The sequence below is a fragment of the Archocentrus centrarchus genome, chromosome 21, assembly GCF_007364275.1.
Source record: "Archocentrus centrarchus isolate MPI-CPG fArcCen1 chromosome 21, fArcCen1, whole genome shotgun sequence".
NCBI classification, from domain to species: domain Eukaryota; kingdom Metazoa; phylum Chordata; class Actinopteri; order Cichliformes; family Cichlidae; genus Archocentrus; species Archocentrus centrarchus.
The window spans coordinates 18163559-18187848 of NC_044366.1; the positions used below are offsets into that span (position 1 = coordinate 18163559).

Here is a 24290-nt window from a genome sequence, read left to right on the forward strand (position 1 = left end):
ACCCTAAATTGGGTAAGCAGAAGAAAATGGATGGCTTGATCCCTTTAGACTGTTCTGTAACACCACCTTGAGATGCACAAGTTTTAAGCAGATTGTCCTGGCACCTTCTGAAAGGAGTATCATAAAATATGGCTCCCATTTTCATATTTCCCACAGGCTGAATTGCAGTCACTTTGATGATTCACTAACACGTACTTGAGGGTTGTCATTTGGCCACGAATCCACATCAGTTTATGACAGAAACCTGCTTACTCATTATTTAGCCATAGCTTATGTCATGCATATTTTTACAATGGTAGATGCTCATCTTAATCATGGCCAGTGTACATATGGTACAAATAATCTTTGTGAGCCAAAAGTTCAGGCTTCAGATGGCTCTAAATGCTCCATTTCATATGTTTGATATGGCAGGGGTATTCCTAATAAGGCCATCTGAGGCTAACACCTCTGGCTGTGAGCGCGGCCAATCAAAAGAAAGTTGACTTAAGGAGGGAGGGGGGAGGTAAAACACTTTGTTTCAGATAGTGGATGTGCTGGGGGACAGCTTTAAGATCCACTGTAAGATAAATAAGAATGATTTTGAAAAAATAATAGTAAATCATGCCAAGTTCCTCTAGTGCTCCAGAATACAGTGAAAATGAGCATAGGTACACATTAAAGCTCCAATGTGCCTAATTCCTGTTAGCACAGAGGAAACCCGTTTATGTTTTGTGTAATTTATTTTAGAGTGACTATTTTCTTGCTGCTTATTAATGACTATAACTGATATGCACTTGTGTTTATTTTTATAGAAATATCATCACTGCATGGCTGGACTACTTGCCCCACCCTATGGTGTGATGGAAAGCAGTTGTAATGCTGACAGTAAGTAGCCTCATTTGGACATGACAACTGTATATTTCATTCCTAACTTTGTTGGAGTTATTATACAGGACAGGCTGTGATTTTGAGCCATTTACTGAACTTTAAATCAAATTTGTCCCAACATTCAGCTGTAAACTGTCACAGTGCAGATGCTCCTACACTTGCATTAGCTCTTGCAGAAGCTTGTGCAGATGGTTGTGTAGATAGTATTAAAAGCTTGTGCATTTGTATTATTTTCAGCAGCTTTGACTTTTTTAAAATGGGTACTTTTTTTGATATTTTTGTAGTACACAATGTAGAGCGATGGGAAATTTGGAGAAAAGGAGTTGGGGAATGATATGCATTTGTGCTTCCGAATTGCTCGACTGTCGTGCTGTCCTCATGCTGATTCAGTTCACATCAGTGTTAGTATGCCGATTGTCTTCAGTTTATCAAGATGAAGAACTTCTTCGTTTTACAGTAAATGGCTCCTAACCAATTTTTCTTCTCATACTAATATAGATAATCTAATATTGTATTTTTGTGTGCCTATAGCCATTATTGTTGGAACCTTCCTCTGGCGTTGTGTTGAAGCTGATACTATCATTTCTGCTTTTCTGTTGCAACCTAACTTGATATTGACTTAGCTTTGCTCAAACAGACCACTTAACTTGCTTCAGAGTCATGTACCATTAAAATTGATGAACAGCAGTCCATAAATCCATAGTCTGCTGGTTTACCAATACTGGAATCACTGTATATTTATATGTATTTTTAATGATAGGCTATAAAATGACAAACATATTTTAAAGAAAATGCTTTACATTGTTTTTTTTTTGTTTTTTTTAAGAACTCCTAACATCAAACTTATGTCCCCTGAAGCTATGATTTGATTAACTGCTGTAGCTGTTTCAGCTGCTGTTAAAAGTGGATGAGCCTTCTTCAGTTTTCATCACTGCTGCATGCTTTGGTGCAGCACTATAAGAGCTGCGTTTTGAGTATTTTTACAGTATACACTGTACTGAGGGAGTACTGAGGCATTTACACTATGCATCCATGCATAGTGTAAATGCCTCAGTACTCCCTCAGTACAGTGTATACTATGCATGGATGCAGAAAGACAGAAGTCACACAAGCATCAGCGGCCTGAGGCTGACGCACCCTCCTCTACAGCAGCTTAGTGGCTTTGTAACGGTCACGGCAAATCAAATGAATTAAACATGTTTTAAACCATTTTCTTACAGTGTGCTTTTACAGCACTCTGTTGTTAACAGGTCAGCATTGTTTCTTTCCCTCTAGTCATGCAGTCAGTACCACTCCACCTAAGCGCACATTAGTTTGTCCACTACAAACCAGGCAAATGTCCAACATTTGGTTTAACATTCACTCGCATAATTTACTCCGTGGTGTGACAGTTAAGTGAATGGACAGCTTTACAAGAAAACAAATAATGGGCAGTTGTGTTAATTTCTGTAAACATGCACAAATTCTATACAGACACATAACATGAATAGAATTCATTCTAAAACTTTGCAAGGATGCCTCTCTCCTGCTGAAGCTTTCAATAAAATGCAGAAATCCTCCAGGCTGAATCGCATACAGTAGGTTATATAATCAGTTTGTGTTTTCAGTGTTTTTCAGAAACTCTTGTGGTGAGTCGAACTTGGAGCAAATTAAACTATTTTTTAAGGAATAATATTAAACAGAAACCATCGTGTCAACTGTCAGAGCAACTTTGTTTTTCACAAAAGAATAGATTTTTTTTCCCCTGCAGATATTTGTTAGTGAGCAGCCTTATCTGATTATGCTGTTTGTCCTAAAGGAGAACAGTACAATGCAACCTTAAAGCTCCTATTTATTTTATCAAGTTCATTTTGTTGAACTGGGGATATCTCAGCTGTCATAGGGTGAGAGGCAGGGTACAGGGTGTTCTAATGCTAATTAACACAAATATCTAATCAACCTCAGTGCATTCAAGCATGTGGTCATGCAGGCATTTAGGTATCTAGACATGGTCAAAACAACCTGCTGAAGTTCAAACCCAGCATCAGAATGAGGAAGAAATGTGATTTAAGTGAGTTTGAACTTGGCATGGTTGTTGGTGCCAGATGGGCTGCTCTGAGTGTTTCGGAAACTGCTTACCTACTGGGATATTCTTGCACAACCTACCCTACTGGTTTACAGTGAATGGTCCAAAAAAAGAGAAAATATCCAGTGAGCAGCAGGTCTCTGGGTGAAAATATCTCGTTGAGACCAAAGATCAGAGGAGAATGGCCAGAATGCTTCAAGCTGATAGAAAGGCAACAGTAACTCAAAGAATTTTTATAACCGATGTATGCAGAAGAGCATCTCTGAATACAAAACACATTGAACCTAGAAGCAGTTCGGGTACAGCAGCAGCAGACCACATCAGGTGCCACTCCTGTCAGGTAAGAACAGGAAACTGAGCCTACAATTCACATGTGCTCACCAAAATTTGACAATCAAAGACTGGTCTGATGGGACTTGATTTCTGCTGTTACATGCAGACAGTATCGTCAAAATTTGGCACAAACAACATGAAGCGTGACTCCATCCTGCCTTGTTCAGGTTGGTGGTGATGGTGTGATGTGGTGTGATGTGGTTTACCAGCCTTACAAAATATTTATATTTTGTAATGCTGGTTCTGATAGAAAGGTGTCTGAATACACAGTGCATTGCAGTTTGTTGTGTATGGGGCTACATAGCTGCAGACCAGTCAGGATGCCCATGCGGTCCCCTATCCACTGGTGAAAGCATCAACAATGGACATGTGAGTATGAGAACTGGACCACAGAGCAATGGAAGAAGGTGACTTGATCTGATGAATCATATTTTCTTTTACATCATGTTGGTGGCCTGTTGCGTACGTGTCACTTACCTGGGCACTATGGGAAGAAGTCAAGGTGGCGGAGGCTGTGTGATGGTTTCTGAAATGTTCTGCTGGGAAACCTGCTGGTCCTGCTATCCATGTAGGTCTTACTTTGACATGTACCTCATTGCAGACCAAGTACACCCTTTTATGGAAACAGTATTCCCTGATGGGTGTGGCCTCTTTCAGTAGGATAATGCACTCTGCCACAAAGCAAAAATGGTTCAGGAATGCTTTAAAGAGCACAACAAGTTTGAGGTGTTGAATTGGCCTCATCTGTGGGATTTGTTGGACAAACAAGTCCGTTCCATGGAGGTCCCACCTCAAAACTTACAAGACTTGAAGAATCTATCTATTTGATTTAGAAATGCAAAAGGCACATGTAGAGTACATGTGATGCTTTTCTTTTAATTTGATTTAAAATGTGTTTTTAAGGAGTAATTGTGCTTTCTTTAATGGTAAATCAGATTCTCCAGTACAACTTTTTGTTCATGCGTCTTAATACCAAGACTTACAATTTTTTTCAGGTACATGCATATACACTGATGCATACTTTTAGCAGACATCTGAGTGATTATGCTATTTTTTCTCTCCTGCTTCACAGACCCTTCAGCACTTTTTTTTAACACACATCCTCTGCTTTTTCCGCCAGGGATGCCTGACAAAGAAAACATAAGCAACAACTCATTTGCTGTTTCCAGACCTCTGAACAAGGTAATTCCTCGGATGCTAACATGTCAACTATTTAGTATGAGACTTACAAGATTTTAGCTAATGTAGTGTTAGCACGTGTGATGAAAAACAGACAAAGCTTGCTCCTTGGCCTTGTTCCCAGCTAGATGAAAACTGAAAGTTTGGGAACAAGCTAAACTTCAGCTATAACTGAACGAGATATGAGGATGCAACAGCATCCTGTGCTGTTGCCCACCTCGTCAATAGGGTATAGAAATAAGTGTGGAAGTTTGTTTAAAGTTGGTCTAAATATAAACACAGTGACTGGAGTTCTCATCTCCATCCAGAACAGTTCCTGTCCCCTCTCCCACTGTCATTTCCTGACCACTGAGTTGATAACGCAGCACTACAGCAGATTTATGGAGCTGTGTGCTTTGTTCCATTATGAAGTTCAGTCAAAACACAATTGCTGTCTTACATAAAAAGAGCAATCCAAAGCTTGCATTCTTGTTATGCAACCAACAAAGACCGAATTAATTTACTTTAGCATATATAAATAAGCCCAGTTTCTTCGGCAACTGAGTGGACTAATGTCTTGTAAATAAATGATGAGGCTTTAAAGCTTTCACATAAATGCATAAATGCGCTGCTCTCTGAAGCATTCAAAATGCATTTTAAATGTCAAAGTCCTGCAGCCCACCCTGTGGCCTAATCTGGAAAAATAAAAACAAACAAAAAAAACCAGCACTTACATACGGTAATGCACAGTATCTGTGTCCCATTAAAGCCACTGAATGCATCAGTCAAGACTCTGGTAACTGAGCATTATAGAAGGAAATAAAAATTACATTTGAAGGCAATAAAAACATAACGTCAGCTATGAGTCATGCAGTAGCAGTGAGGAAGGAATCCTGTGGACCACAGTGAGAGGAAAAACAACTGACCGGACTCGTCTGTCTGACACATTGTTTTTGCCCTGATGTCTTTTAAAGCCAATTACAGGACCCCTTTTTTCTTTTTTTCTTCAGTGAACCTTCAATTTCACCCACTTTTTGTGAGCGTCAATGTAATGTCATCAGTAGAACCTCATTAGAGTTTCATTGTCATGCATGAAGCACTTTATTTCACCTCCTCTCATTTTTTTGTTTCACTTTATTTTGCAGAAGTCATTCATTGACAGTCCAGCCAAACCCCACCCTAAATGCTTTTCTCAGGTAGTAAACACAATCACTGTAGGATTCCACTGTACTCAGCAGGACTCCACTGTTGACTGAGATTTAACTTAAATTCTACCTGGCAGGTCCCCTCTGAGAAGATTCTCCACGCGGGGAAGATTCTCCGTAACGCCATCCTCTCCAGGGCGCCTCACATGATCAGAGACAGAAAGTACCATTTGAAGACGTACAGGTTAGTTGGCACCCTTTGTCTTTTAATGGAAACACACAAACAAAAATGTATTTTATTCTATTTTAATCACTCGGAAAGAGCAATGATAGTTTGTTGAAAAACATGAAGGAATTATGCCAGTATCCAATATCACCAAACTGGGATGTGTATGATGGACTCTGGACAGTGTCAGCTGGGTTAGTCTAATGTTCTGCCTGAGTAGAGTGTGCAGGAGGCAGAGGAGGAGGGTGCAAATCTGACAGATATTGTACAGAGGAGCTTCACCAGGTAATGTCTAGAAAAGTTCAGGGCTGCAGGGTGCATGTATGAAAACGCTTTATGATAGAATCTCATAACTCTCATCTGCATGCTTGTGTTTTTAGTCTAAAAAAATTAAGAATATGGGTTGTAGTGGTTTGCACTGTTGCCTCACAACAAGAGGGTTCCTTGTTTGAACCCATTGGCTGGCTGGGGCCCTCTCTGTGTGAGTTTGCATGTTCCCCCTGCAGCTGCGTGGGTTCACACCCAGTACTCCGGCTTCCTCCCACAGTCCCACAGTCATTTGGTGATTGTTCATAAAACACAAAACAAAAAGCAAATCAAAATCCCATTTCTGACCTGCTCAGGCTTGTATAAGCGCTCATATGCATTTGTCTTTCCCAGGCAGTGTTGCGTGGGCACAGAACTGGTTGACTGGCAAATGCAGCAGAGCTCGTGCGTCCACTCTCGTATTCAGGCTGTAGGCATGTGGCAGGTGCTGCTGGAAGAAGGTGTTCTCAACCACGGTGAGGCTCTGTGTGATGTTTGTCTACATGCATGCATGTGCAAATCAGTGAATTTAAATTAAAGCCCTGCTGTCTGTGCTTTGTGTTTTGTGATGCAGTGGACCAGGAGCTGAGCTTCCAGGACAAGTACCTTTTCTACCGCTTCCTTGACGATGAACAGGAGGATGCCCCTTTCCCCACTGAGGAAGAAAGAAAGGAGAGCCAAGAGGAGCTACAGGACACTCTGCTGCTTCTCTCGCAGATCGGGCCCGATGCCCATCTGAGGATGATCCTGAGGAAACCGTACGCTTCTGAAGGAGCACTCACTAAAGCAATATAAAAAGAGATCACTGGGATTGTTTCATTAATTCTTTTTATTTTCTGGCTTCTAGTCCATCTGAAAGGACAGCAGATGATTTGGAGATCATTTATGAGGAGTTGCTTCATATTAAGGCCTTGTCACACCTCTCCACCACTGTGAGTACAGTCTATCTGTCTTATGTGGCTGTATGATTCGTGTCTCTGTGCCCACATTGAAATTGGTTCTGTCTCATGATGGGGTAAAAAAAAAAAAAAATCATGCTCGGTTCATCAGACCTTGAGTGGTGACAGTGAAGAGAAAAGATGCAAGCATGAAAACTCGCTTTATCTCTTTCACAATCACACACCGAGGAGACTAAGAAGACTAAGACATGCACACCAGAGGAGCCAGGCATTGAACACGCACCATATAGTAAAATCATCCATTTGACCTTGCTGCTGGGATTCAATCGAATCAAAATACAAGATATGTGATGTGTGGATTGCTGTACTCATCCTGCCTTTTACATGGATTTTTAATATTCAGTTTTGAAAAAAGTCTTTTAAACACCTGTGGTGCATTGACTAGCAGGAGTACTAACCTACATACATGTAAAATTTCCTTTTACTCTTTTTGGTTACTCTCTGTTTGAATTGTATGTCTGTCTCTCATGCTTGTGCAGGTAAAGAGAGAGCTAGCAGGAGTGCTGATCTTTGAGTCCCATGCAAAGGCGGGAACAGTGTGTAAGTAATCAGATAAAATGAGCAATATGTAACAGATGGATTGTTAATGCTGATTAATGATTGAATTCACCCAGTACGCAATCAGTATTAATCCAACCAGGACAGTGTATATGAAATCAAATCTTTTCTCCCTTAGTGTTTAATCAAGGGGAGGAGGGCACATCCTGGTACATCATTTTAAAGGGCTCAGTCAATGTTGTCATCTATGGAAAGGTAGGTATTTCTCCTGATGAGGTCATATGATTTCTAAATGCATTAAATGGATTATGCTGCTCTGTCCGGGGCATTGATTCATCAGTCAGTAACTGATCAGTACGCTGTCCTGGACAGGGTGTTGTTTGCACTCTTCATGAAGGGGACGACTTTGGGAAGCTGGCTCTCGTCAACGACGCCCCCCGTGCCGCCTCCATTGTCCTGCGAGAGGACAACTGTCACTTCCTGAGAGTCGACAAGGAGGACTTTAACAGGATTTTGAGGGTTAGTTTCTGTTTAAAGCCATTTCAGTACCAATAAAAATGCACCATCACCCTCTGTTGGCAAAAACATAGTAATGCATCCATAAAAGTTATTTAATGCATCTTTTGCTGGCCCTTTGCCATGACATTACCTTAGTCATCTCACTAAATGTGAAATATGTTGATAACGACCTCTTTTACTAATTTGGGCTTAATTAGCTGTGGATGTAAACTTTCTGTGTGGAATCTAACATCTGGGAGCTTATTACACATGTAGTGACTGATTTTCCAGTCTGATAATGCTGTAATAGTGTTGGAAAATGGAATGACATCACATGTTTTTATAACCATTTTTACTAACTCCTTGTGTATCTTTAAATTGGCTGAAAGTGTGTCATTGATTTATAGAATCATATATAGTATGCAATGTATCCAACATATAAAATACACCCAACCAAATTTTTAAAAAAGCCAGAAATACAGTATCTGGTATTATAGATAGATAGATAGATAGATAGACTAATTTGCCAAAAGTATTCACTCAGCCATCCAAATCATTGAATTCAGGTGTTCCAATTGCTTCCATGGTCACAGGTGTATAATGTCAAGCACCTAGTCATGCAGACTGCTTCTCCAACCATTTGTGAAAGAATGTGTCGCTCTCCACCTGTGTACCAAGTCTAGTTCTGAAATTTCCTTGCTACTAAATATTTCACAGTCAACTGTTAGTGGTATTATAACAAAGTGGAAGTGACTGGGAATGACAGCAACTCAGCCATGCAGTGGTAGACCACATGAAATGATAGAGCGGGGTCAGCAGATGCCGAGGTGCACAGTGCACAGAGGTCACCAACTTTCTGCAGAGTCAGTACAGACCTCCAAACTTTAAGTGGCCTTCAGATTAGTTCAAGAACAGTGCATAGAGAGCTTCATGAATGGGTTCCCATGGCCGAGCAGCTGCATCCAAGCTTTAGATCATTAAGTGCAATGCAAAGTGTCAGATGCAGTGGTGTAAAGCACACCACCACTGGACTCAGAGATGTGTCCTCTGGAGTGATGAATCACGCTTCTCTGTCTGGCAATCTGATGGACGAGTCTGGGTGTGGCAGTTGTCAGGAGAACGGTACTTGTCCCACTGAATTGGCTTATGGTGTGGGGTTGATTTTCAGGAGTTGGTCTCGGCCCCTTAGTTCCAGTGAAAGCAACTCTTTATGGTTCATCATACCAAGACATTGTGGATAATTTTATGCTCCCAACTTTGGGGCAACAGTTTGGGGATGGTCCTTTCCTGTTCCAACATGACTGCACACCAGTGCACAAACCAAGGACCATAAAGACGAGCGAGTTTGGTGTGGAAGAACTTGACTGGCCTGCACAGAGTCCTGACCCCAACCTGATAGAACACCTTTGGGATGAATTAGAGTGGAGACTGCAAGCCAGGCCTTCTCATCCAACATCCAGAAATTCCCATCAACACTCCCAAACCTTGTAGAAAGCCTTCCGAGAAGAGTTGAAGCTGTTATAACTGCAAACGGTGGGGCGACGTCATATTAAACCCTATGCAATAAGAATGGGATGTTGCTCAAGTTCATATGCTTGTGAAGGCAGATGATTGAATGCTTTTGGCAGTAGGCTATAGTGTAGATAGATTATGTACACATATTGCATGGCTCAAAATAGTGCAAGAAAGGTTCTGTATACTAAATAAAACAAGGAATAAATAAGTTAAAAATATGTGGAAAATACAGCATATATACATTTAAAATTTTGATCTTTACCATAATTTCAAACATATTTAAAAGAAGTTAGGCTTCACAGCAACTTCTCAGGCATGTTAACATTCAGCTCGTCTGCAGGCTGCTGTCTGTCAAACTTGTAAATACAGGTATTTGTAACTTATAGTATCCCCAATTAAAAATATATATTAAATCATCAAATGGTTCTGTAGTACTGAAGTCATGTCATTCTTACTTAGCGCATGTTCACTAAGCTTCTGGTGTACTGGTAAACATATCACAACAGTTTAATAGTCTTTCATTGTGACCTGTGTCAGGTAACCTGGGTTTATCAGGTCACATGACTATAGAAATCAAACACCATTATTAACAAGTAATACATAAGCGTGTTTGTGTTTATTTGTATGCATGAAGGATGTGGAAGCCAACACTGTTCGACTGAAGGAGCACGGTCAGGACGTTCTGGTGTTAGAGAAGAGCCTCAGCAGCAGTCGCAACTCTGTCCAGGGATCCTCGTCCTCCCATTACAAGTAAAAGTACCCATCACTAATGCATGCATAGTGCTGCACAGAGCTGCACTGTTTGGCAGTTGTCTGTTAAACTTGCATTGTCAGCTGTCTTTATGTTATGGTATAATTTAATTGTTGCAGAAGATCTTTAAAATAAGTTTACTTTTGTATAGTTCATTTTTCAAAGAGGAACTAAAGAGAAAAACAGCTCGATGCTATATTCCGTTCTAAGTAACTTAAGAAAAATAAATGTTACTTTTAGCTATGTTTGTTCACTTTTCAGACATCAGTGCAAATCTGTGGTGCAGAAGAGAGAACTATAGGAGTGATCCTTTTATGGTCATTTTGGGCTTGTGATTGAATTTGTGAACAATAAAAACAATACTGAACTATAACGCTCAGTTTGACCAGCAGATAACATGCAGGCAGCGCACACACGGCAATCTTGTGAGCTGCAGCCAATGAGTGTTATCTTAATGCATCTGTCACTGCACCGCAGTTGCTGGAGAGACATATTAATGGTTATGATGGCCTTGCTCCTAGGGGGAAAAAGAAGGACTGGCAAGTCACAATTACTTGTTCAGGGTCGCCCTCTAATCAACTCCACTCCTCACACATAAGAGTGTCAAGACAGTGTTCTCCCCCATGAGTGGGGAAGACACGGCGTTGCTTGTGTAGCTCCTTCTTGCCACGCTGTTATCAAGTAATGAAAACAACCGTGGCTGGATTGTGTTGATTCTCCTTCACGTAGAAGATGCCCCCTCATTTTTTTTTTCCCTCGGCTTTTCTCGTGGCACTTAGCCCAGACTCCCCTTCATCTTCAGCTGGCCAAGAACACTGATTGTAAATAGGATTGTTATCAAATGAAGCAATCACAGACACACGTTGAAGGAACAGTGAAGGGCCATAGCTGTGTCATCAAGCATTAAGAGCCAGAGTTTCTTGATTAGTGAAGGGTGTGTTTTATTCTGTGTTGCTGCAGATACAAGGTAATGTCTGGGACGCCGGAGAAGATTTTGGAGCACCTCCTTGAAATGATGCGATTGGATTCTCAATTCACAGAGTCAGGTACTGCTCAACACGACACATCCCATGTGTCAGATTAGTGCCATCAAATACCGCCTGTCAATACGATGATCATTTATTGTGAAGAGTGTTCACCTATGCATTATTCTCCTCCGCTCTCTCTGGCTCTGTTTCTCTCCTCTGTCCTCTACCGACTGCTCTGCACTGACCCGTTTGTTCTTGTCTATAATTAGCCACACATCACAGAGCTGATCTAATTACTCTCGCTTGTGTGGATACATATGGTTTTCATTTGCCGGCAGAGGTGACACAGACTGGGCCATGAGGATCAAGGCCTGATGCCGCTCTTTGATGCTCTCTTTCACTGGCTACACAGGTGTTTGACATAAGCTTCTTTCTGTTTTTTAATCACAGACTCAGCCTTAGATGACTTTGTGCTCATGCACTGTGTCTTCATACCAAACAGTCAGCTATGCCCAGGGTTGATGTCCCAATATCCTTTCAGCACTATGTTCCCTAATGTTTTTAAATATTCTTTACCACTCCTGTGAACCTGAAAACAGAGAGCTGACGACTTTGCTGCAGTTACGTTGTTTTAATCTTTAACTGCTGTGCAGCTACCATGCCCTGGCCTCACAGGGCAGTGAGCAGGAGAAGCTGGACTACACACTTAACAACAAGCGCAGGGTCATCCGGCTGGTGATGCAATGGGCTGCTGTACACGGAGATCACCTGCAGGAAGAGGATGTCTCAGTGATGTTCCTGGAGGTCAGCCTAAATTAATATGAATATTGTTCTAACCTATATGTACAGAATAGTCACAACAGCAGAGCTGTCTGCCTAATAGTGTGTAGTCCCCCCCCCCCCCCCCCCCCCCCCAAAAAAAAAAAAAACAGATTGGAAGGTTGAGAGTTTGGAGGCTCCACACTGTTAACCATATCTAATTGTGAAGTAATGGAAAAGTGATGGAAAATCAAATGAATTTGTGAGTGCATGATGTCCAAATCGAAGTAGATTCACAGATATAATGCTGACAGTCACTCTCTGCCATATTAATTATTTACAGCTGCGAACAAAAAACCTTTGTCTGCAGAGTTTAGTTACACTCTCCCCTCGCTTTAAATAAACAGACACCTTTCAGTGAATCAGAATCGCTGAATCAGCAGTTCTGAATGTGCTTTTATTATAGATGTGGGCATCAGAATATAAACAGCTTTTATTAAATGCACTACATTGTCTGAGGCTCATGTACTGCTTTGATGGATAAGAATATGTGTGTCTAATATAATATGATCTAAAATGATTCCTGATATACTGACTTAATTTAATGTGATGTCGTGCTTGAGGGGAACAATTATTCATTTCACTTCCATAACACCTCAATAAATTTATGTTAAAATGATTTTTTATATTAGTTCTCCTGAATCATTGTTTCACTCAGAGCCTGCTGTATTTTGCAGGAGTTTCTCATGGCAGTATCTAATGATGCCAAAGCACTTCCAGCCCTCAGGGATCAACTAACAGAACTGGAAAGAATTGTAAAGCTCAAGTAAGTTAGAGCTTTGCTTTTTTTTTTTATTTTAAGGTTTCACTTTGGATGCATACTGCTGTACGTGGTCAGTGCTGAGCATTAAAGGAGCAGTGCCCTTAAGAAAACTGTCTCTTGGTTCTTATTTGGAAATGATCAAACTTACCTAACTAAAGGTTCATTAATTTTTGTTTAATTTTTTATTCTTCAGTGCTGGAGATGCCAGATCCTCACAGAAAAAGGTATAACACTGGCTCTTTTAGTTCCAAATGACAGTTCATGTTCATTAAAATTTCTGTGAACCTAAACTGTGAGCCTACAATTCTCACACAGCACAAAGTCCTGCTGCGGCAGTTCAGTGTGGGAGATGAGAAGCTTCAGAAACGTCAGCCCATCAGGAGTAGCGATGAAAGTGAGTAATGCCCAGTGATCATATACATACATAGCTGGGATGTTATCTGTCACATTATGTCTTCTATTTGAAACTCTTTATTGGTGTGTTAAAGAGCGCTGGGATCCATTGCACAGACACACATTCATTTCATACACTTGAAGATGAAGTACTCATGGTTATGCAGCACGCTGGTGCTGTAATGATCAATATTTTGAAAGCAACACATTTGAAACGTAGAGTATATTTCCTGTTAAAGTATGTTGATTAGGCACCTCTTGTTCTTTAGTTCATCTCACAGCAACCAGATTTTGGGCTGGTCATCTGGGGCCTTTTCGTGCAGAATATGCATGTTCTCCCTGTGCCTGTGTGGGTGCTCCAGTTTCCTCCCACAATCCAAAGAGCTGCTCGTTAGGTTAATTGGTGATTCCAAATTGGCTGTATGTGCAGATACGAAAGTTTGTGCAGAAAATAACAGGAGCATTGCAGTTTCACCATCACAAGGAGAAAGTAAAGGTTTGTGGATAAATATCATGAGTGCCAGGTGATTACTCGGTTGCATCAGTGAGACTGATGATGTTACTAATGTCTCTCGTTTGGCTGCAAAATCATACATGGAAAATACTATCATATGGAGAACTAACAGATTGTCACTCCTAAAAAGTAAAGCCACATGTGCAGCTAATACACACAGATAATACCACAAGTGAAGCAACTCTGTGGCAGGCCCTGGGGCAGGTATTTTTCATCCTTACCATCATGTTGTGCCAGAGCAAAAACAGCAATGTCTGTCTGTCTGTCTCTGTCTCGTCAGGTCAGGGGAACGGGCACATTTATTTAAGCTTATGCTGTAAACTCACACCATCTTCTTCAACTAGACTACCACAAGCCAGACAGATTTATCCTTGACAAAGTAACACCCAGACAACTGTAATGGCTATAAGCGTGCCCCTCCGCCATCAAAACTTTTCAGAAAAGGTGCCTATTTTTAATCAGTGGAGTCAGTAGATTTTTGAAGCTAAAATTTAACTGATAAAGAAAATGTAAACTACATCAATTAAGTTAGGCTTTGGGCCACAAGAGAGAACCAGGACTTAAATAGTGAACCCTTATCATTTGTCCACTTTAATGCAAGCCAGCAAAGATTTGCATGCCATGTAACATAAAGGGGTCCATTTGATAGTCATGTCGACTGGGCCCCTTGCCTGGGCTGCCCTTTTAAAAGTTATAATTTTAAAAGTTAATTCATAAAAAGGAGTATATATTTTTTCCTGTCAGCTTGTTTAATTCAAATAGTGTTTTTGGATTTTGCTACCAAAACAGTAGGTCCAGAGAAATAAAGAATAGACAAATTTACAGATGCCAAACAGTACTGTTTGGCATGGTCATGCTGTTGGCAAACTGATGATATATTCAATCACATTGAGAAAGTAAAAAAAGGGGATAAATGTTTATATAGTGAAAACAGGTCATTTTAGCCTTCATCATACATAATTAAACTTTTGTATATGTTATTTTTGTGAAATAAAAAATATAAATGCTATTAAAAGGTGTTATAGGTATATAAATGCTGAAAATGGATCATTTAGCCCAGGGGTCGGCAATCCGGGGCTCTGGAGCCGCATGCGGCTCTTTCAGGCTTATGCTGCGGCTCTGTGCGGCTTGTGGAAGTAAATTATGAGTATCCAATTGAAGTGCATTTTATTTTTGTCAGTTTGTTTTTTGTTGTAGTTCTAAATTGGAACATTATTGTCATCTTAAAATAAAATAATTTTATTTATTTAATTATTTTTGTTTCTCAATATATGCGTCACTCACGGTAGCCGCTACCGGCTTCCGGTAGTATTTGCGGCTCTTATTCTTTTCTTTTCCGTGGAAATCGGGTTCAAATGGCTCTTTGAGTGTTAAAGGTTGCTGACCCCTGATTTAGCCCTTTGCTAGGTGATTGCTGGGCAACATAATGATATAATGACATCTTATATAGATAAGAACCTTTCAGGGGCCTGAGATGTAGCTGTGTGCCAAGTCTGAACTCCTGATGGTCTTGGAGGAGTTAGCACGCAAAGAAACAAACACACTTACGTGCACATAAACAACATAAACAGAGATTTAGTGTATTATAGTAAGCAGTCCTTCTTTATCATGCAGTCATTCCTTCTTGTTGACAGCCCTGTTTTTGCTCTAATTCATGCCTCCAGTTCTGTTCAAAGTGTACTGCTGTGACCACACCTACACCACAATCCGGGTCCCTGTATCCGCCTCAGTCAGGGAGGTCATCGGCGCTGTGGCCGACAAGCTGGGGTCAGCAGAGGACCTGCTCCTGGTCGGCCTCAGTTCAGCAGGAGGTGAGAGCAGCAGCAGCTACTTGTCAAATGATTGATGATGGGAAAAAGGTAGAGCCAAAGCAGGTGGTGTATTAAGTCATTCTGGATGATTTGTGACCTTTTGCAGTGAGTTTGCTGACGGTAAATGGCTGCTTTAGTAGGTGCTAAAGAATGACCTTTAAGTGGCCCAAGAAATAACCTGAGCTCAGTTTTGCTTATAACATTCAGCAGAAAGCTGTTGTGCTAGTGGCTGCTCTTTACTGTAGTAATATTTGTCTTTGCCAGAAAGTTTTAAAGCAGTTCTGCCTTCCTCTGTACTTGACCTGGACTTTCCTTACCAGTGGCAAGTACACAAAGCTGAAGCTGCTCTCTTGCAATGGATTATCAAAGAGCTCATAAAGAGCATCCAGAAAGTTTTATGGATCCTAAAATTAATATATTTTTAATTTTATAGTCACAAATGCACATGCAGGTGTCCACAATGAATACGCAAAACAGGTTTTGGAGTCAAAAATAAAACACTGATATATTACTTTTACATAAATATTTGTACCCTTTCTTATCAGTCTTGACTGGGGTCTACCCGTGCCTAATTTACTGAACATAATAAAGAAAAAGTAAAATTTAAGGTCTTACAATTGTGCTAGAAATCAAACTATGAGGTAGAGAGAGTTGTCTGGAGACCTGCTTGAGAAGATTGTATCAAGGAATAAATCTGGGAGGGACATAAGAAAATTTCTACAGCATTGAAAGTGCCCATGAGTTGAGTATCCTCCATTATTCCCAAATGTAGGATTTTTTTTAATGAAGATTGAAATATTTGGGCACAATTCCCAGCAATGTGTGTGGATGAAATTAGGTATTATGTTAATATCATCCCTGTAAGTCAAAAACAGTGGGGATGTTTGTTGCACAGAGACTGGGAGACTAGTCAGTATGGAGAAACTTTCCGTTTTCTGTACTGCTCAGGATCTCAGGCTGAAGAAGCACACTAACAAAAAACCACAAGACTTGGGCTTTGGAAAAACTCCTTTAGTCTCATGTATAAATTATGTGTACGAAAAAAGTCTCTTCCTCACATATATTTTTTGTTCTGAAATTGAGCCAAGCAATACTGTGAAGATAAACAATAAGGTGAGACAGAATTTATAAAAGAAAGCAGACTCCAAACACAGCACCCACAGGCCCTCTTTCTGATCTCAGGGGACTTTAACCACGTCTCCCTGTCCTCCACTCTCCCCACCTTCACCCAGTATGTCACCTGCCACACCAGGAATACCAACACACTGGATCTACTGTATGCCAACATCAAGGAGGCATACAGCTCATCACCTCTGCCTCCCCTGGGGGGCTCAGATCACAACCTGGTTCATCTCCAGCCTGTGTACAAACCCTTGGTACACAGAGAACCAGTTGTGACACACACAGTGAAGAAATGGTCTGAGGAGACTGAAGAAGCTCTGAGAGACTGCTTTAGCTCCACTGTGTGGGAAGAGCTTTGTGCCCCTCATGGGGAGGACATCGACAGCATCACGGACTGCATCACTGATTACATCAATTTCTGCGTGGAAAACACTGTGCCCACCAGGAGGGTACGGTGTTTTTCAAACAACAAACCCTGGATCAACTCTGAAATAAAGGCTCTCCTGAAGGAGAAGAAGAGAGCCTTTAGATCAGGAAATAAGGAGGAGCTGAGAGCCGTGCAGAAGGATCTGAGAAGGAAAATCAGGGATGGAAAAAACATCTACAGGAAGAAGATGGAGGACCAGCTACAGCAGAGCAACATCAGTGGGGTTTGGAGGAGTTTGAACTCAATTTCAGGCCACAAACCAAGCCCTAGGGTTGTGGGAGACTTAGAGTGGGTTAACAACCTGAACCAGTTCTTTAACAGGTTTGACCAGCCACCCAACCACCCCACCCCCCGCCCAGTCCCCCCTGCTGTCAGCCCCACCATCTTTAATGACTGCCAACCTTTCTTCTTCTTGGGACCTCACACCTCTCAGCTCTCAGCCATCACCCACCCCCTTCACGTCTGAGGACTCCATCTCACAACCCCCATCCCCCACCTCCATCTTGTCCCTCTCAACTCATCATGTGAGGAAGGAGCTACGTAAGATCAAGGTGCGAAAGGCTGCTGGTCCAGACGGCATCAGCTCCAGGCTCCTGAGGTGCTGCGCAGATCAGCTGTGTGGCATCATGGGATACATGTTCAACCTGAGCTTGAAGCTGGGGAAAGTACCACAACTGTGGAAGACCTCCTGTGTGGTACCGGTACCAAAGACCAAACATCCAAAGGATCTCAGCAGCTACAGGCCGGTAGCCCTGACATCGCATCTAATGAAGACCCTCGAGAGGCTGGTCCTCAACCATCTACGCCTCATGGTGTCGTCTTCGTTGGACCCGCTGCAGTTCGCCTACCGGCCTGGCATCGGGGTGGATGACGCCATCATCTACCTCCTGCACCGAGCTCTGACCCACCTGGAGAAGCCTGGAAGCACTGTGAGGATCATGTTCTTTGATTTCTCCAGTGCTTTTAACACCATCCAGCCAGGACTTCTGAGAGACAAGCTGGAACTGTCAGGAGTGGACCACCACATCTCCGAGTGGATACTGGACTACCTCACTGACCGCCCACAGTACGTGAGGACACAGGGCTGTGTCTCTGACAGGCTGGTCTGCAGTACGGGGGCCCCACAGGGAACTGTGCTGGCACCGTTCCTCTTCACCCTCTACACTGCAGACTTCTCCATCAACTCCCCACGCTGCCATCTGCAGAAGTTCTCTGACGACTCTGCCATAGTTGGCCTCATCACAGGTGAGGATGACTCAGAGTACAGACAGTGGACTCAGGGCTTTGTGGACTGGTGCCAGCGGAACCACCTCCTGATCAACGCCGCTAAAACCAAGGAGCTGGTGGTGGATTTCCGCAGGCGCAGCCCCACCACACGGACACCGGTGAACATCCAGGGAGTGGACATTGAGATAGTGGACTCTTATAAGTACCTGGGTGTTCACCTAAACAATAAACTGGACTGGACTCATAACACTGATGCGCTCTACAGGAAGGGTCAGAGCAGACTCTACCTGCTGAGAAGGCTGAGGTCTTTTGGAGTGCAGGGGACACTCCTGAAGACCTTCTATGACTCTGTGGTGGCATCAGCCATCTTCTATGCAGCAGTATGTTGGAGCAGCAGCTTGTCTACAGCTGAGAGGAAGAGGATAGACAAGCTCATCAGGAAAGCCAGCGCTGTCCTAGGATGTCCTCTCGACTCAGTGCAGGTGGTGGGAGACAGAAGGACTCTGACCAAAATAACATCACTGATGGACAAGGTCTCCCATCCCATGCATGAAACTGTTGCTGAGCTGGAGAGCTCCTTCAGTGACAGACTGCTGCATCCTAAATGCACAAAGGAGCGTTACCGCAGATCCTTCCTCCCAGCAGCTGTAAGACTTTATAACCATCATTGCTCCCAACAAAAACCACAATAGCCTACACAATGTAGGATAATATATAATATACTGTAAATAGTCCGGCACATCATGCACATTGTATATAGTGTTATTATTATTAGTAGTATTAAGGTTAATATTGTTTGTTGATTTTATATATATTCTTTTCTTAATAGTGTGAATTATTATATCTTTATTTATATTTATAATAACTGCGGCTGCTGTTACACCCAAATTTCCCCTCTGTGGGACAATAAAGGCTGTTTCTTCTTCTTCTTCTTCTTCTATTTCAGACACATCCATCTATATTAAAATGTACAATTTACCATTCACAAACCTCACTTCAAACATACCAACTGTATTGGTCCTCTTATAAATATTAATAATATTGGCAGCCAGTGTTGGTGTTATAAATCTGCTGCCTTGTATAATGATCTGCTTTTTCTCTGTGAACTGATGTGCTTTTTTGCTTCTTGTTTGTAGTTCAACTATTTATTTTTACATCTGCCAGAGTCCTTTGGTCTGAACTTCACAGCTTAACTTCCGTTACTTATTTATTCTTCGGTAGCTTTCCTTCTCTTTGTTATTCCAGAACTGAGAGCTACAAACCCACTTTTTCCATTTTCTCAACTTCTTCCGTGAAGCAAAATGCACATCTTCCATTGTGTAATAAATGGATAAAGATGAGAGTAGAAATAAGAAGCACGTGGTAAATTTCAGGATGGTTGAGACTTAGAAATTAGTTTTGTGCATCTGGCCTGAGGAGTGGCTCAGTGTGCAAACCTGAACCCAACGGCGAGACCTAAAGCAGTGCACTAATGAGCTACAATCAAGCTGGTTGATGTTGAGTATTAATGCCAAGAAAATTTTGGGCGCGACTTTCAAAGGAAGGCAGCCAGGTTTGTAGGAACAAGTCTGGAGGCTATCGTTGCTGCCAAAGGTGTTTAAAGGTGTTTAAACCAAGTAAGCTAGGAAATATGATGTAAGTCTTTTTATTGGTAATACATTTAAGACTTCAAAAACTGTTTGTTATTTTGGAGTTTAAAAAACAATAATATATTTTAAGTAATAAGAAAAACTTAAAATTTAAAAGCGTCGCAGAACTTTCAGAATTCACAGTATGTCTCTAATAAGTAAATGCCTAGCATTGCAAAGTAAAATCTAGGCACTTTCAACAGTTCAGCAGTCACTTAAGGCACTTTGCACTGTAGGGTAAAAACCCTACAATATTAGAAAGAAGACCCGACAATCAGACGAACCCCCACTATGAGCAAGCATTTGGCAAGAGTGGCAAAGAAAAACTCCCTTTTAATAGGAAGAGACCTCCAGGAGAACCAGTCTGCCTCAGCTTGTTGGGGGTAAAGGGAGAAAAAAGAGAGCAGGAGGAGACAGGATGAAAGGCAAACTATAGGCAAGAGAGCCAGAGTTTAATAAATACTGTTGGCTTAAACCTCTAAATGCAATAGTGGCGTATAAACATGTGGAGTGTGAGAAGAGGTGAGTGAAGAAGAAGCAGTCCTCTTGGCAGCATAACTAAGAGTTCAGGGTCACCTGATTCATCCCTAAATATAGACTTTATCAAAAAGGAAAGTTTAAAAATATAGAGGGTGTCTGTCTCCTGAATCCAAACCGGGATCAGGTTCCACAGAAGAGGTGCCTGAAAGTTGAAGTGTTACTGGAGGCTAAGGTAATGTCATCCAGAGTAATTATCTGGTTAGACACCATGTTTGAGATTTGAGATTTTTAGTGCCAAATATAATAACCCCAGTTTTATCTCAATGTAGAAGCAGGAAATTAGAGGTCATCCAGACCTTTCTGTCTTTAAGACATGTCTGTAGTTTAACTAATTGATTCGCATCATCTGGCTTCATAGACAAATAAAAATGTGTATCATCTGCATAGCAATGAAAATGTATCCTATGTCTTCTAATAATGTGTTTTTTAATTTAACATTTTTGTGTTATGATCTTCATTTTACAGAGAAAACCATTTTCAAGCCCAACGATGTGTCCGTGTTCTCCACACTCAGCATAAATGGACGGCTGTTTGTCTGCCGGAGGGACCAGTTGGATTCTTTGGTGTGTTACAAATTACATGTACATGAGAAACTCCCACATTAACATGTAGATCAGCTGCAGGTCCAGCTGTGCAGTATATCACACTTGTTCTAAAATCACCCACACTTCATGTTTATGAAGTCTTCTACACTCCTAGCCATCAGCTGGCTTTAAAAAATTCAGTGAATTGATAGAAATTATAGTATTAGTTAATTACATTTTTAGTCTCTATTTTTATGAATGTAATGTGTTTTTGTGCTCTGTAGACCCCTTTACCTGAGCAGGAGGGTCACTGTACAGGCTCACTGGCCAGCTTTGAGTTGATGAGCTCTAAGGATGTGGCTTACCACATGACTTCCTATGACTGGGAGCTTTTCCACTGTGTACATGAGGTATTAAAAATCAACTAGGTCCGATTAGCAGAACTGATTATATCCCTCCTAAAGGAGTTCTTTTATTGGCATGAATCATTCAGTTAGTCCAGTTGCTTATTCACATAAAAATCTGTTGCTTTTCTTCTGCATCTTGCAGCTTGAGCTCATCTACCACACATTTGGGAGACAATACGTGAAGAAAACCACCGTGAACCTGGACCTGTTCCTGCGGAGGTTCAATGAAATTCAGTTTTGGGTGATCACTGAGATGTGTTTATGTCCCCAGCTGAGCAAGCGAGTGCAACTCCTTAAGAAGTTTATCAAGATTGCTGCCCAGTATGTTGCTTTCTTTTCATTGTTTGGTTTGCAGTTTGGTTTATTTGCCGCCCTAACTTCCACTTCATGTTTTGTGTTAAAGCTGTAAGGAGTACAGAAATCTGAATGCCTTCTTTGCTATCATTATGGGCCTGAGTAACCCGGCCGTGAGCAGACTGTGTCAAACCTGGGAGGTGTGTACCTATACATAGTCTTTGTCTTTTAATAATTAATAGTCTTTGTTTATTAATAACTTACCTGCATGTAAATCTTCCCTCTGTCATTTTTGTTTACAGAAACTTCCCAGCAAATTCAAGAAGTTTTATGTGGAATTTGAAAACTTGATGGTAAGTCGAACCATCTTAAATTCAATTATGGAAGAGTCAGCTGGTTTAGAGTAAGTATGAGGTTAGTGTCCAGACTGTGATTGATCCACAGCATCTGTCTCCACAGGATCCGTCCAGGAACCACCGGGCGTACCGGCTGACAGTAGCCAAACTGGAACCTCCCATCATTCCTTTTATGCCATTGCTGATCAAAGGTCAGGCCAATTTATTAGATGACAGTTTATCGTTTTGGCCTGTAGACCACAATTGTTTTGCTGTTGAATTGCTTCAAAAGCTTTAACACAATTGGTCTTTTTTTTTTCCAGACATGACATTTACTCATGAGGGCAACAAAACATTTATCGATAATTTGGTCAATTTTGAGAAAATGGTGAGGCTCTGCTGTGCAGATTATTGTCTATGAGTTGGGGTATGTCTTTTTTTTTTTTTTTGTGCTAATTGTTGATATTAGTTGCTGATCATTGCTCTTTGTCTTGCAGCGGATGATAGCTAACACAGTGAAAATAGTGAGATACTGTAGGAGCCAGAGATTCGGTAAGTTTCCATATTTTTTTAATTTACTAATTTCACATATATCACACCTAATGCAACACAACACCACTTATTAAAATAAAAAATATCTTGGAAGTGTAATATTGGAAAACTGTATCATGAAGAAAAGAGAATATTTATTTCTTGTTAGTTTGATGTTTTCATATATTCATCAGAAAGTTAGAACAAACCTCCTTAAAGTCGCTCCAAGGCAGTTGTCAGTGTGACTGTAAATTTAAAAGGAACCAGTGATGATCATCAATTTAAACCTTTCAGCAAACTCTGGCTTTGTTGGGCTTGGACTAAACCTGGAAGCTGGAATAGTGCCTGCTAGTGAGAGTCTCAATTTTCACTGAGATACATGCCTTCTAGTACAAGTGGCCATTCTCCTAGTAAGAACATTTGGAGAGATTCTGACAATGGTGTATGCAGCTAGTCTCCCATACTTTATTTGTTTCCAAAAGTAAAAAAAACAAAACAAACAAAAACAAAATAATGTTCCCACAATTGGTGGAGAAAAGTATCTGTTCTGACTGACTGACATCCACGAATCCCGTCTTCTGGAGTTTAATCGGAGTTTAATATTTGTATCTCTGAACTGTCAACATCTAGTTTCTTTATGATTTATCCAACAATTTCCCATTAATCCCTTCATATTGATTGCCCATATAGCTTGGATGAAACCAATCAGCAGAAATAATTTTTAAAAATGAAGTTATACGTTGCTCTCACACTTTTCCCCAACACTACCCATCTTTTCTGTGGAATTAGGCCCAGAGTCACCACTGCCAAACAAGAACCACCCGGATGTTTGGACTTACGTGCGTCAGCTCAACGTGATCGACAACCAAAGGATGCTAACTCAGCTCTCTCATGGACTCGAGCCCCGCAGGTCTTGAGACCTATTCAGGGACAAAAGTATTACGCAAAGATGCTACTCCATGACATGGACCTGATGTTGTATCAGATAATATATTGTTACAGAAGCCTGACTTGTTAAGCCTTTTATTACAGTCATTTGTGATATTTTAGCAGTAATTGTCGGCAGGTGACGTATCTCCTCATATCATTGTCGTGCAGATATCACATGAAGCAGCATGAAGAAATGATGTTTTGCGGGTGGGTGGGGTGCTCATTCATCAGATTGTGTAAGCTCTATTCATTTGTTTCATATATTTTGTATCAAACAATATTTATACATATTTAAGTTTTTAAGAATCTTGTGTTGGAAATTGTATACAGATATTTATTTTGATGGCAGCATGCAGAGGATTACAGTTGTCTGACCTTTTTATTCATGTGAGCACATTTCTCTTTAAAGCCTGAGGGATCACAAGTGTCTGAAAACCTTTTGTGCGCTCTAAATAAAACCTTTTTAGATGTATTTGTTTGCTGCAGTTTCATTACTGTTGTGTTAAATAATATGACGTTATCTTTGGACATTGGCTGCTCATTTTCAATCCAGTCCTTGTACCTGAGCATGTACAGTGGATTTATTTTCGTTTCTTAGGCCACTTAATACTGACCTACAGTATGAATCATTCAAGCATAAAAAGACACCTAATTCAAGAGATGAACCAGTTGTGTGTTTACACATAACAGACAAAAATTGGGAGAAAAGGCTGAGGTATGCCAAATTACACAAGAA

At 41.1% G+C, this 24290-nt stretch overlaps 1 protein-coding gene across 1 annotated transcript; it reads left to right on the forward strand.

The window, feature by feature from the left end:
* Window positions 1-796: 796 nt before the first annotated feature.
* Window positions 797-23907, forward strand: rapgef4a (Rap guanine nucleotide exchange factor 4a). The gene is made up of 27 exons (XM_030757902.1): window positions 797-864; window positions 4386-4447; window positions 5569-5619; window positions 5706-5812; window positions 6455-6576; window positions 6675-6858; window positions 6948-7032; window positions 7539-7599; window positions 7736-7812; window positions 7930-8076; window positions 10205-10320; window positions 11282-11367; window positions 11740-11818; window positions 11943-12093; window positions 12786-12874; window positions 13065-13095; window positions 13187-13265; window positions 15443-15589; window positions 20999-21096; window positions 21342-21467; window positions 21607-21785; window positions 21868-21958; window positions 22061-22111; window positions 22218-22305; window positions 22417-22481; window positions 22591-22645; window positions 23414-23907. Exons 1-27 carry the CDS (start codon window positions 807-809, stop codon window positions 23539-23541), a joined length of 2613 nt encoding a protein of 870 aa, XP_030613762.1. The 5' UTR covers window positions 797-806; the 3' UTR covers window positions 23542-23907.
* The last annotated feature ends 383 nt before the right edge of the window (window positions 23908-24290 follow it).

Excerpts from the sequence above, each read along its gene's own strand:
- rapgef4a (XM_030757902.1), top strand. The coding sequence starts at position 807 with ATGGCTGGACTACTTGCCCCACCCTATGGTGTGATGGAAAGCAGTTGT. Across the intron at positions 15,590-20,998 it reads CGGCCTCAGTTCAGCAGGAG|AGAAAACCATTTTCAAGCCC; the intron begins GTGAGAGCAGCA and ends TTCATTTTACAG. Across the intron at positions 21,097-21,341 it reads GGGACCAGTTGGATTCTTTG|ACCCCTTTACCTGAGCAGGA; the intron begins GTGTGTTACAAA and ends TGTGCTCTGTAG.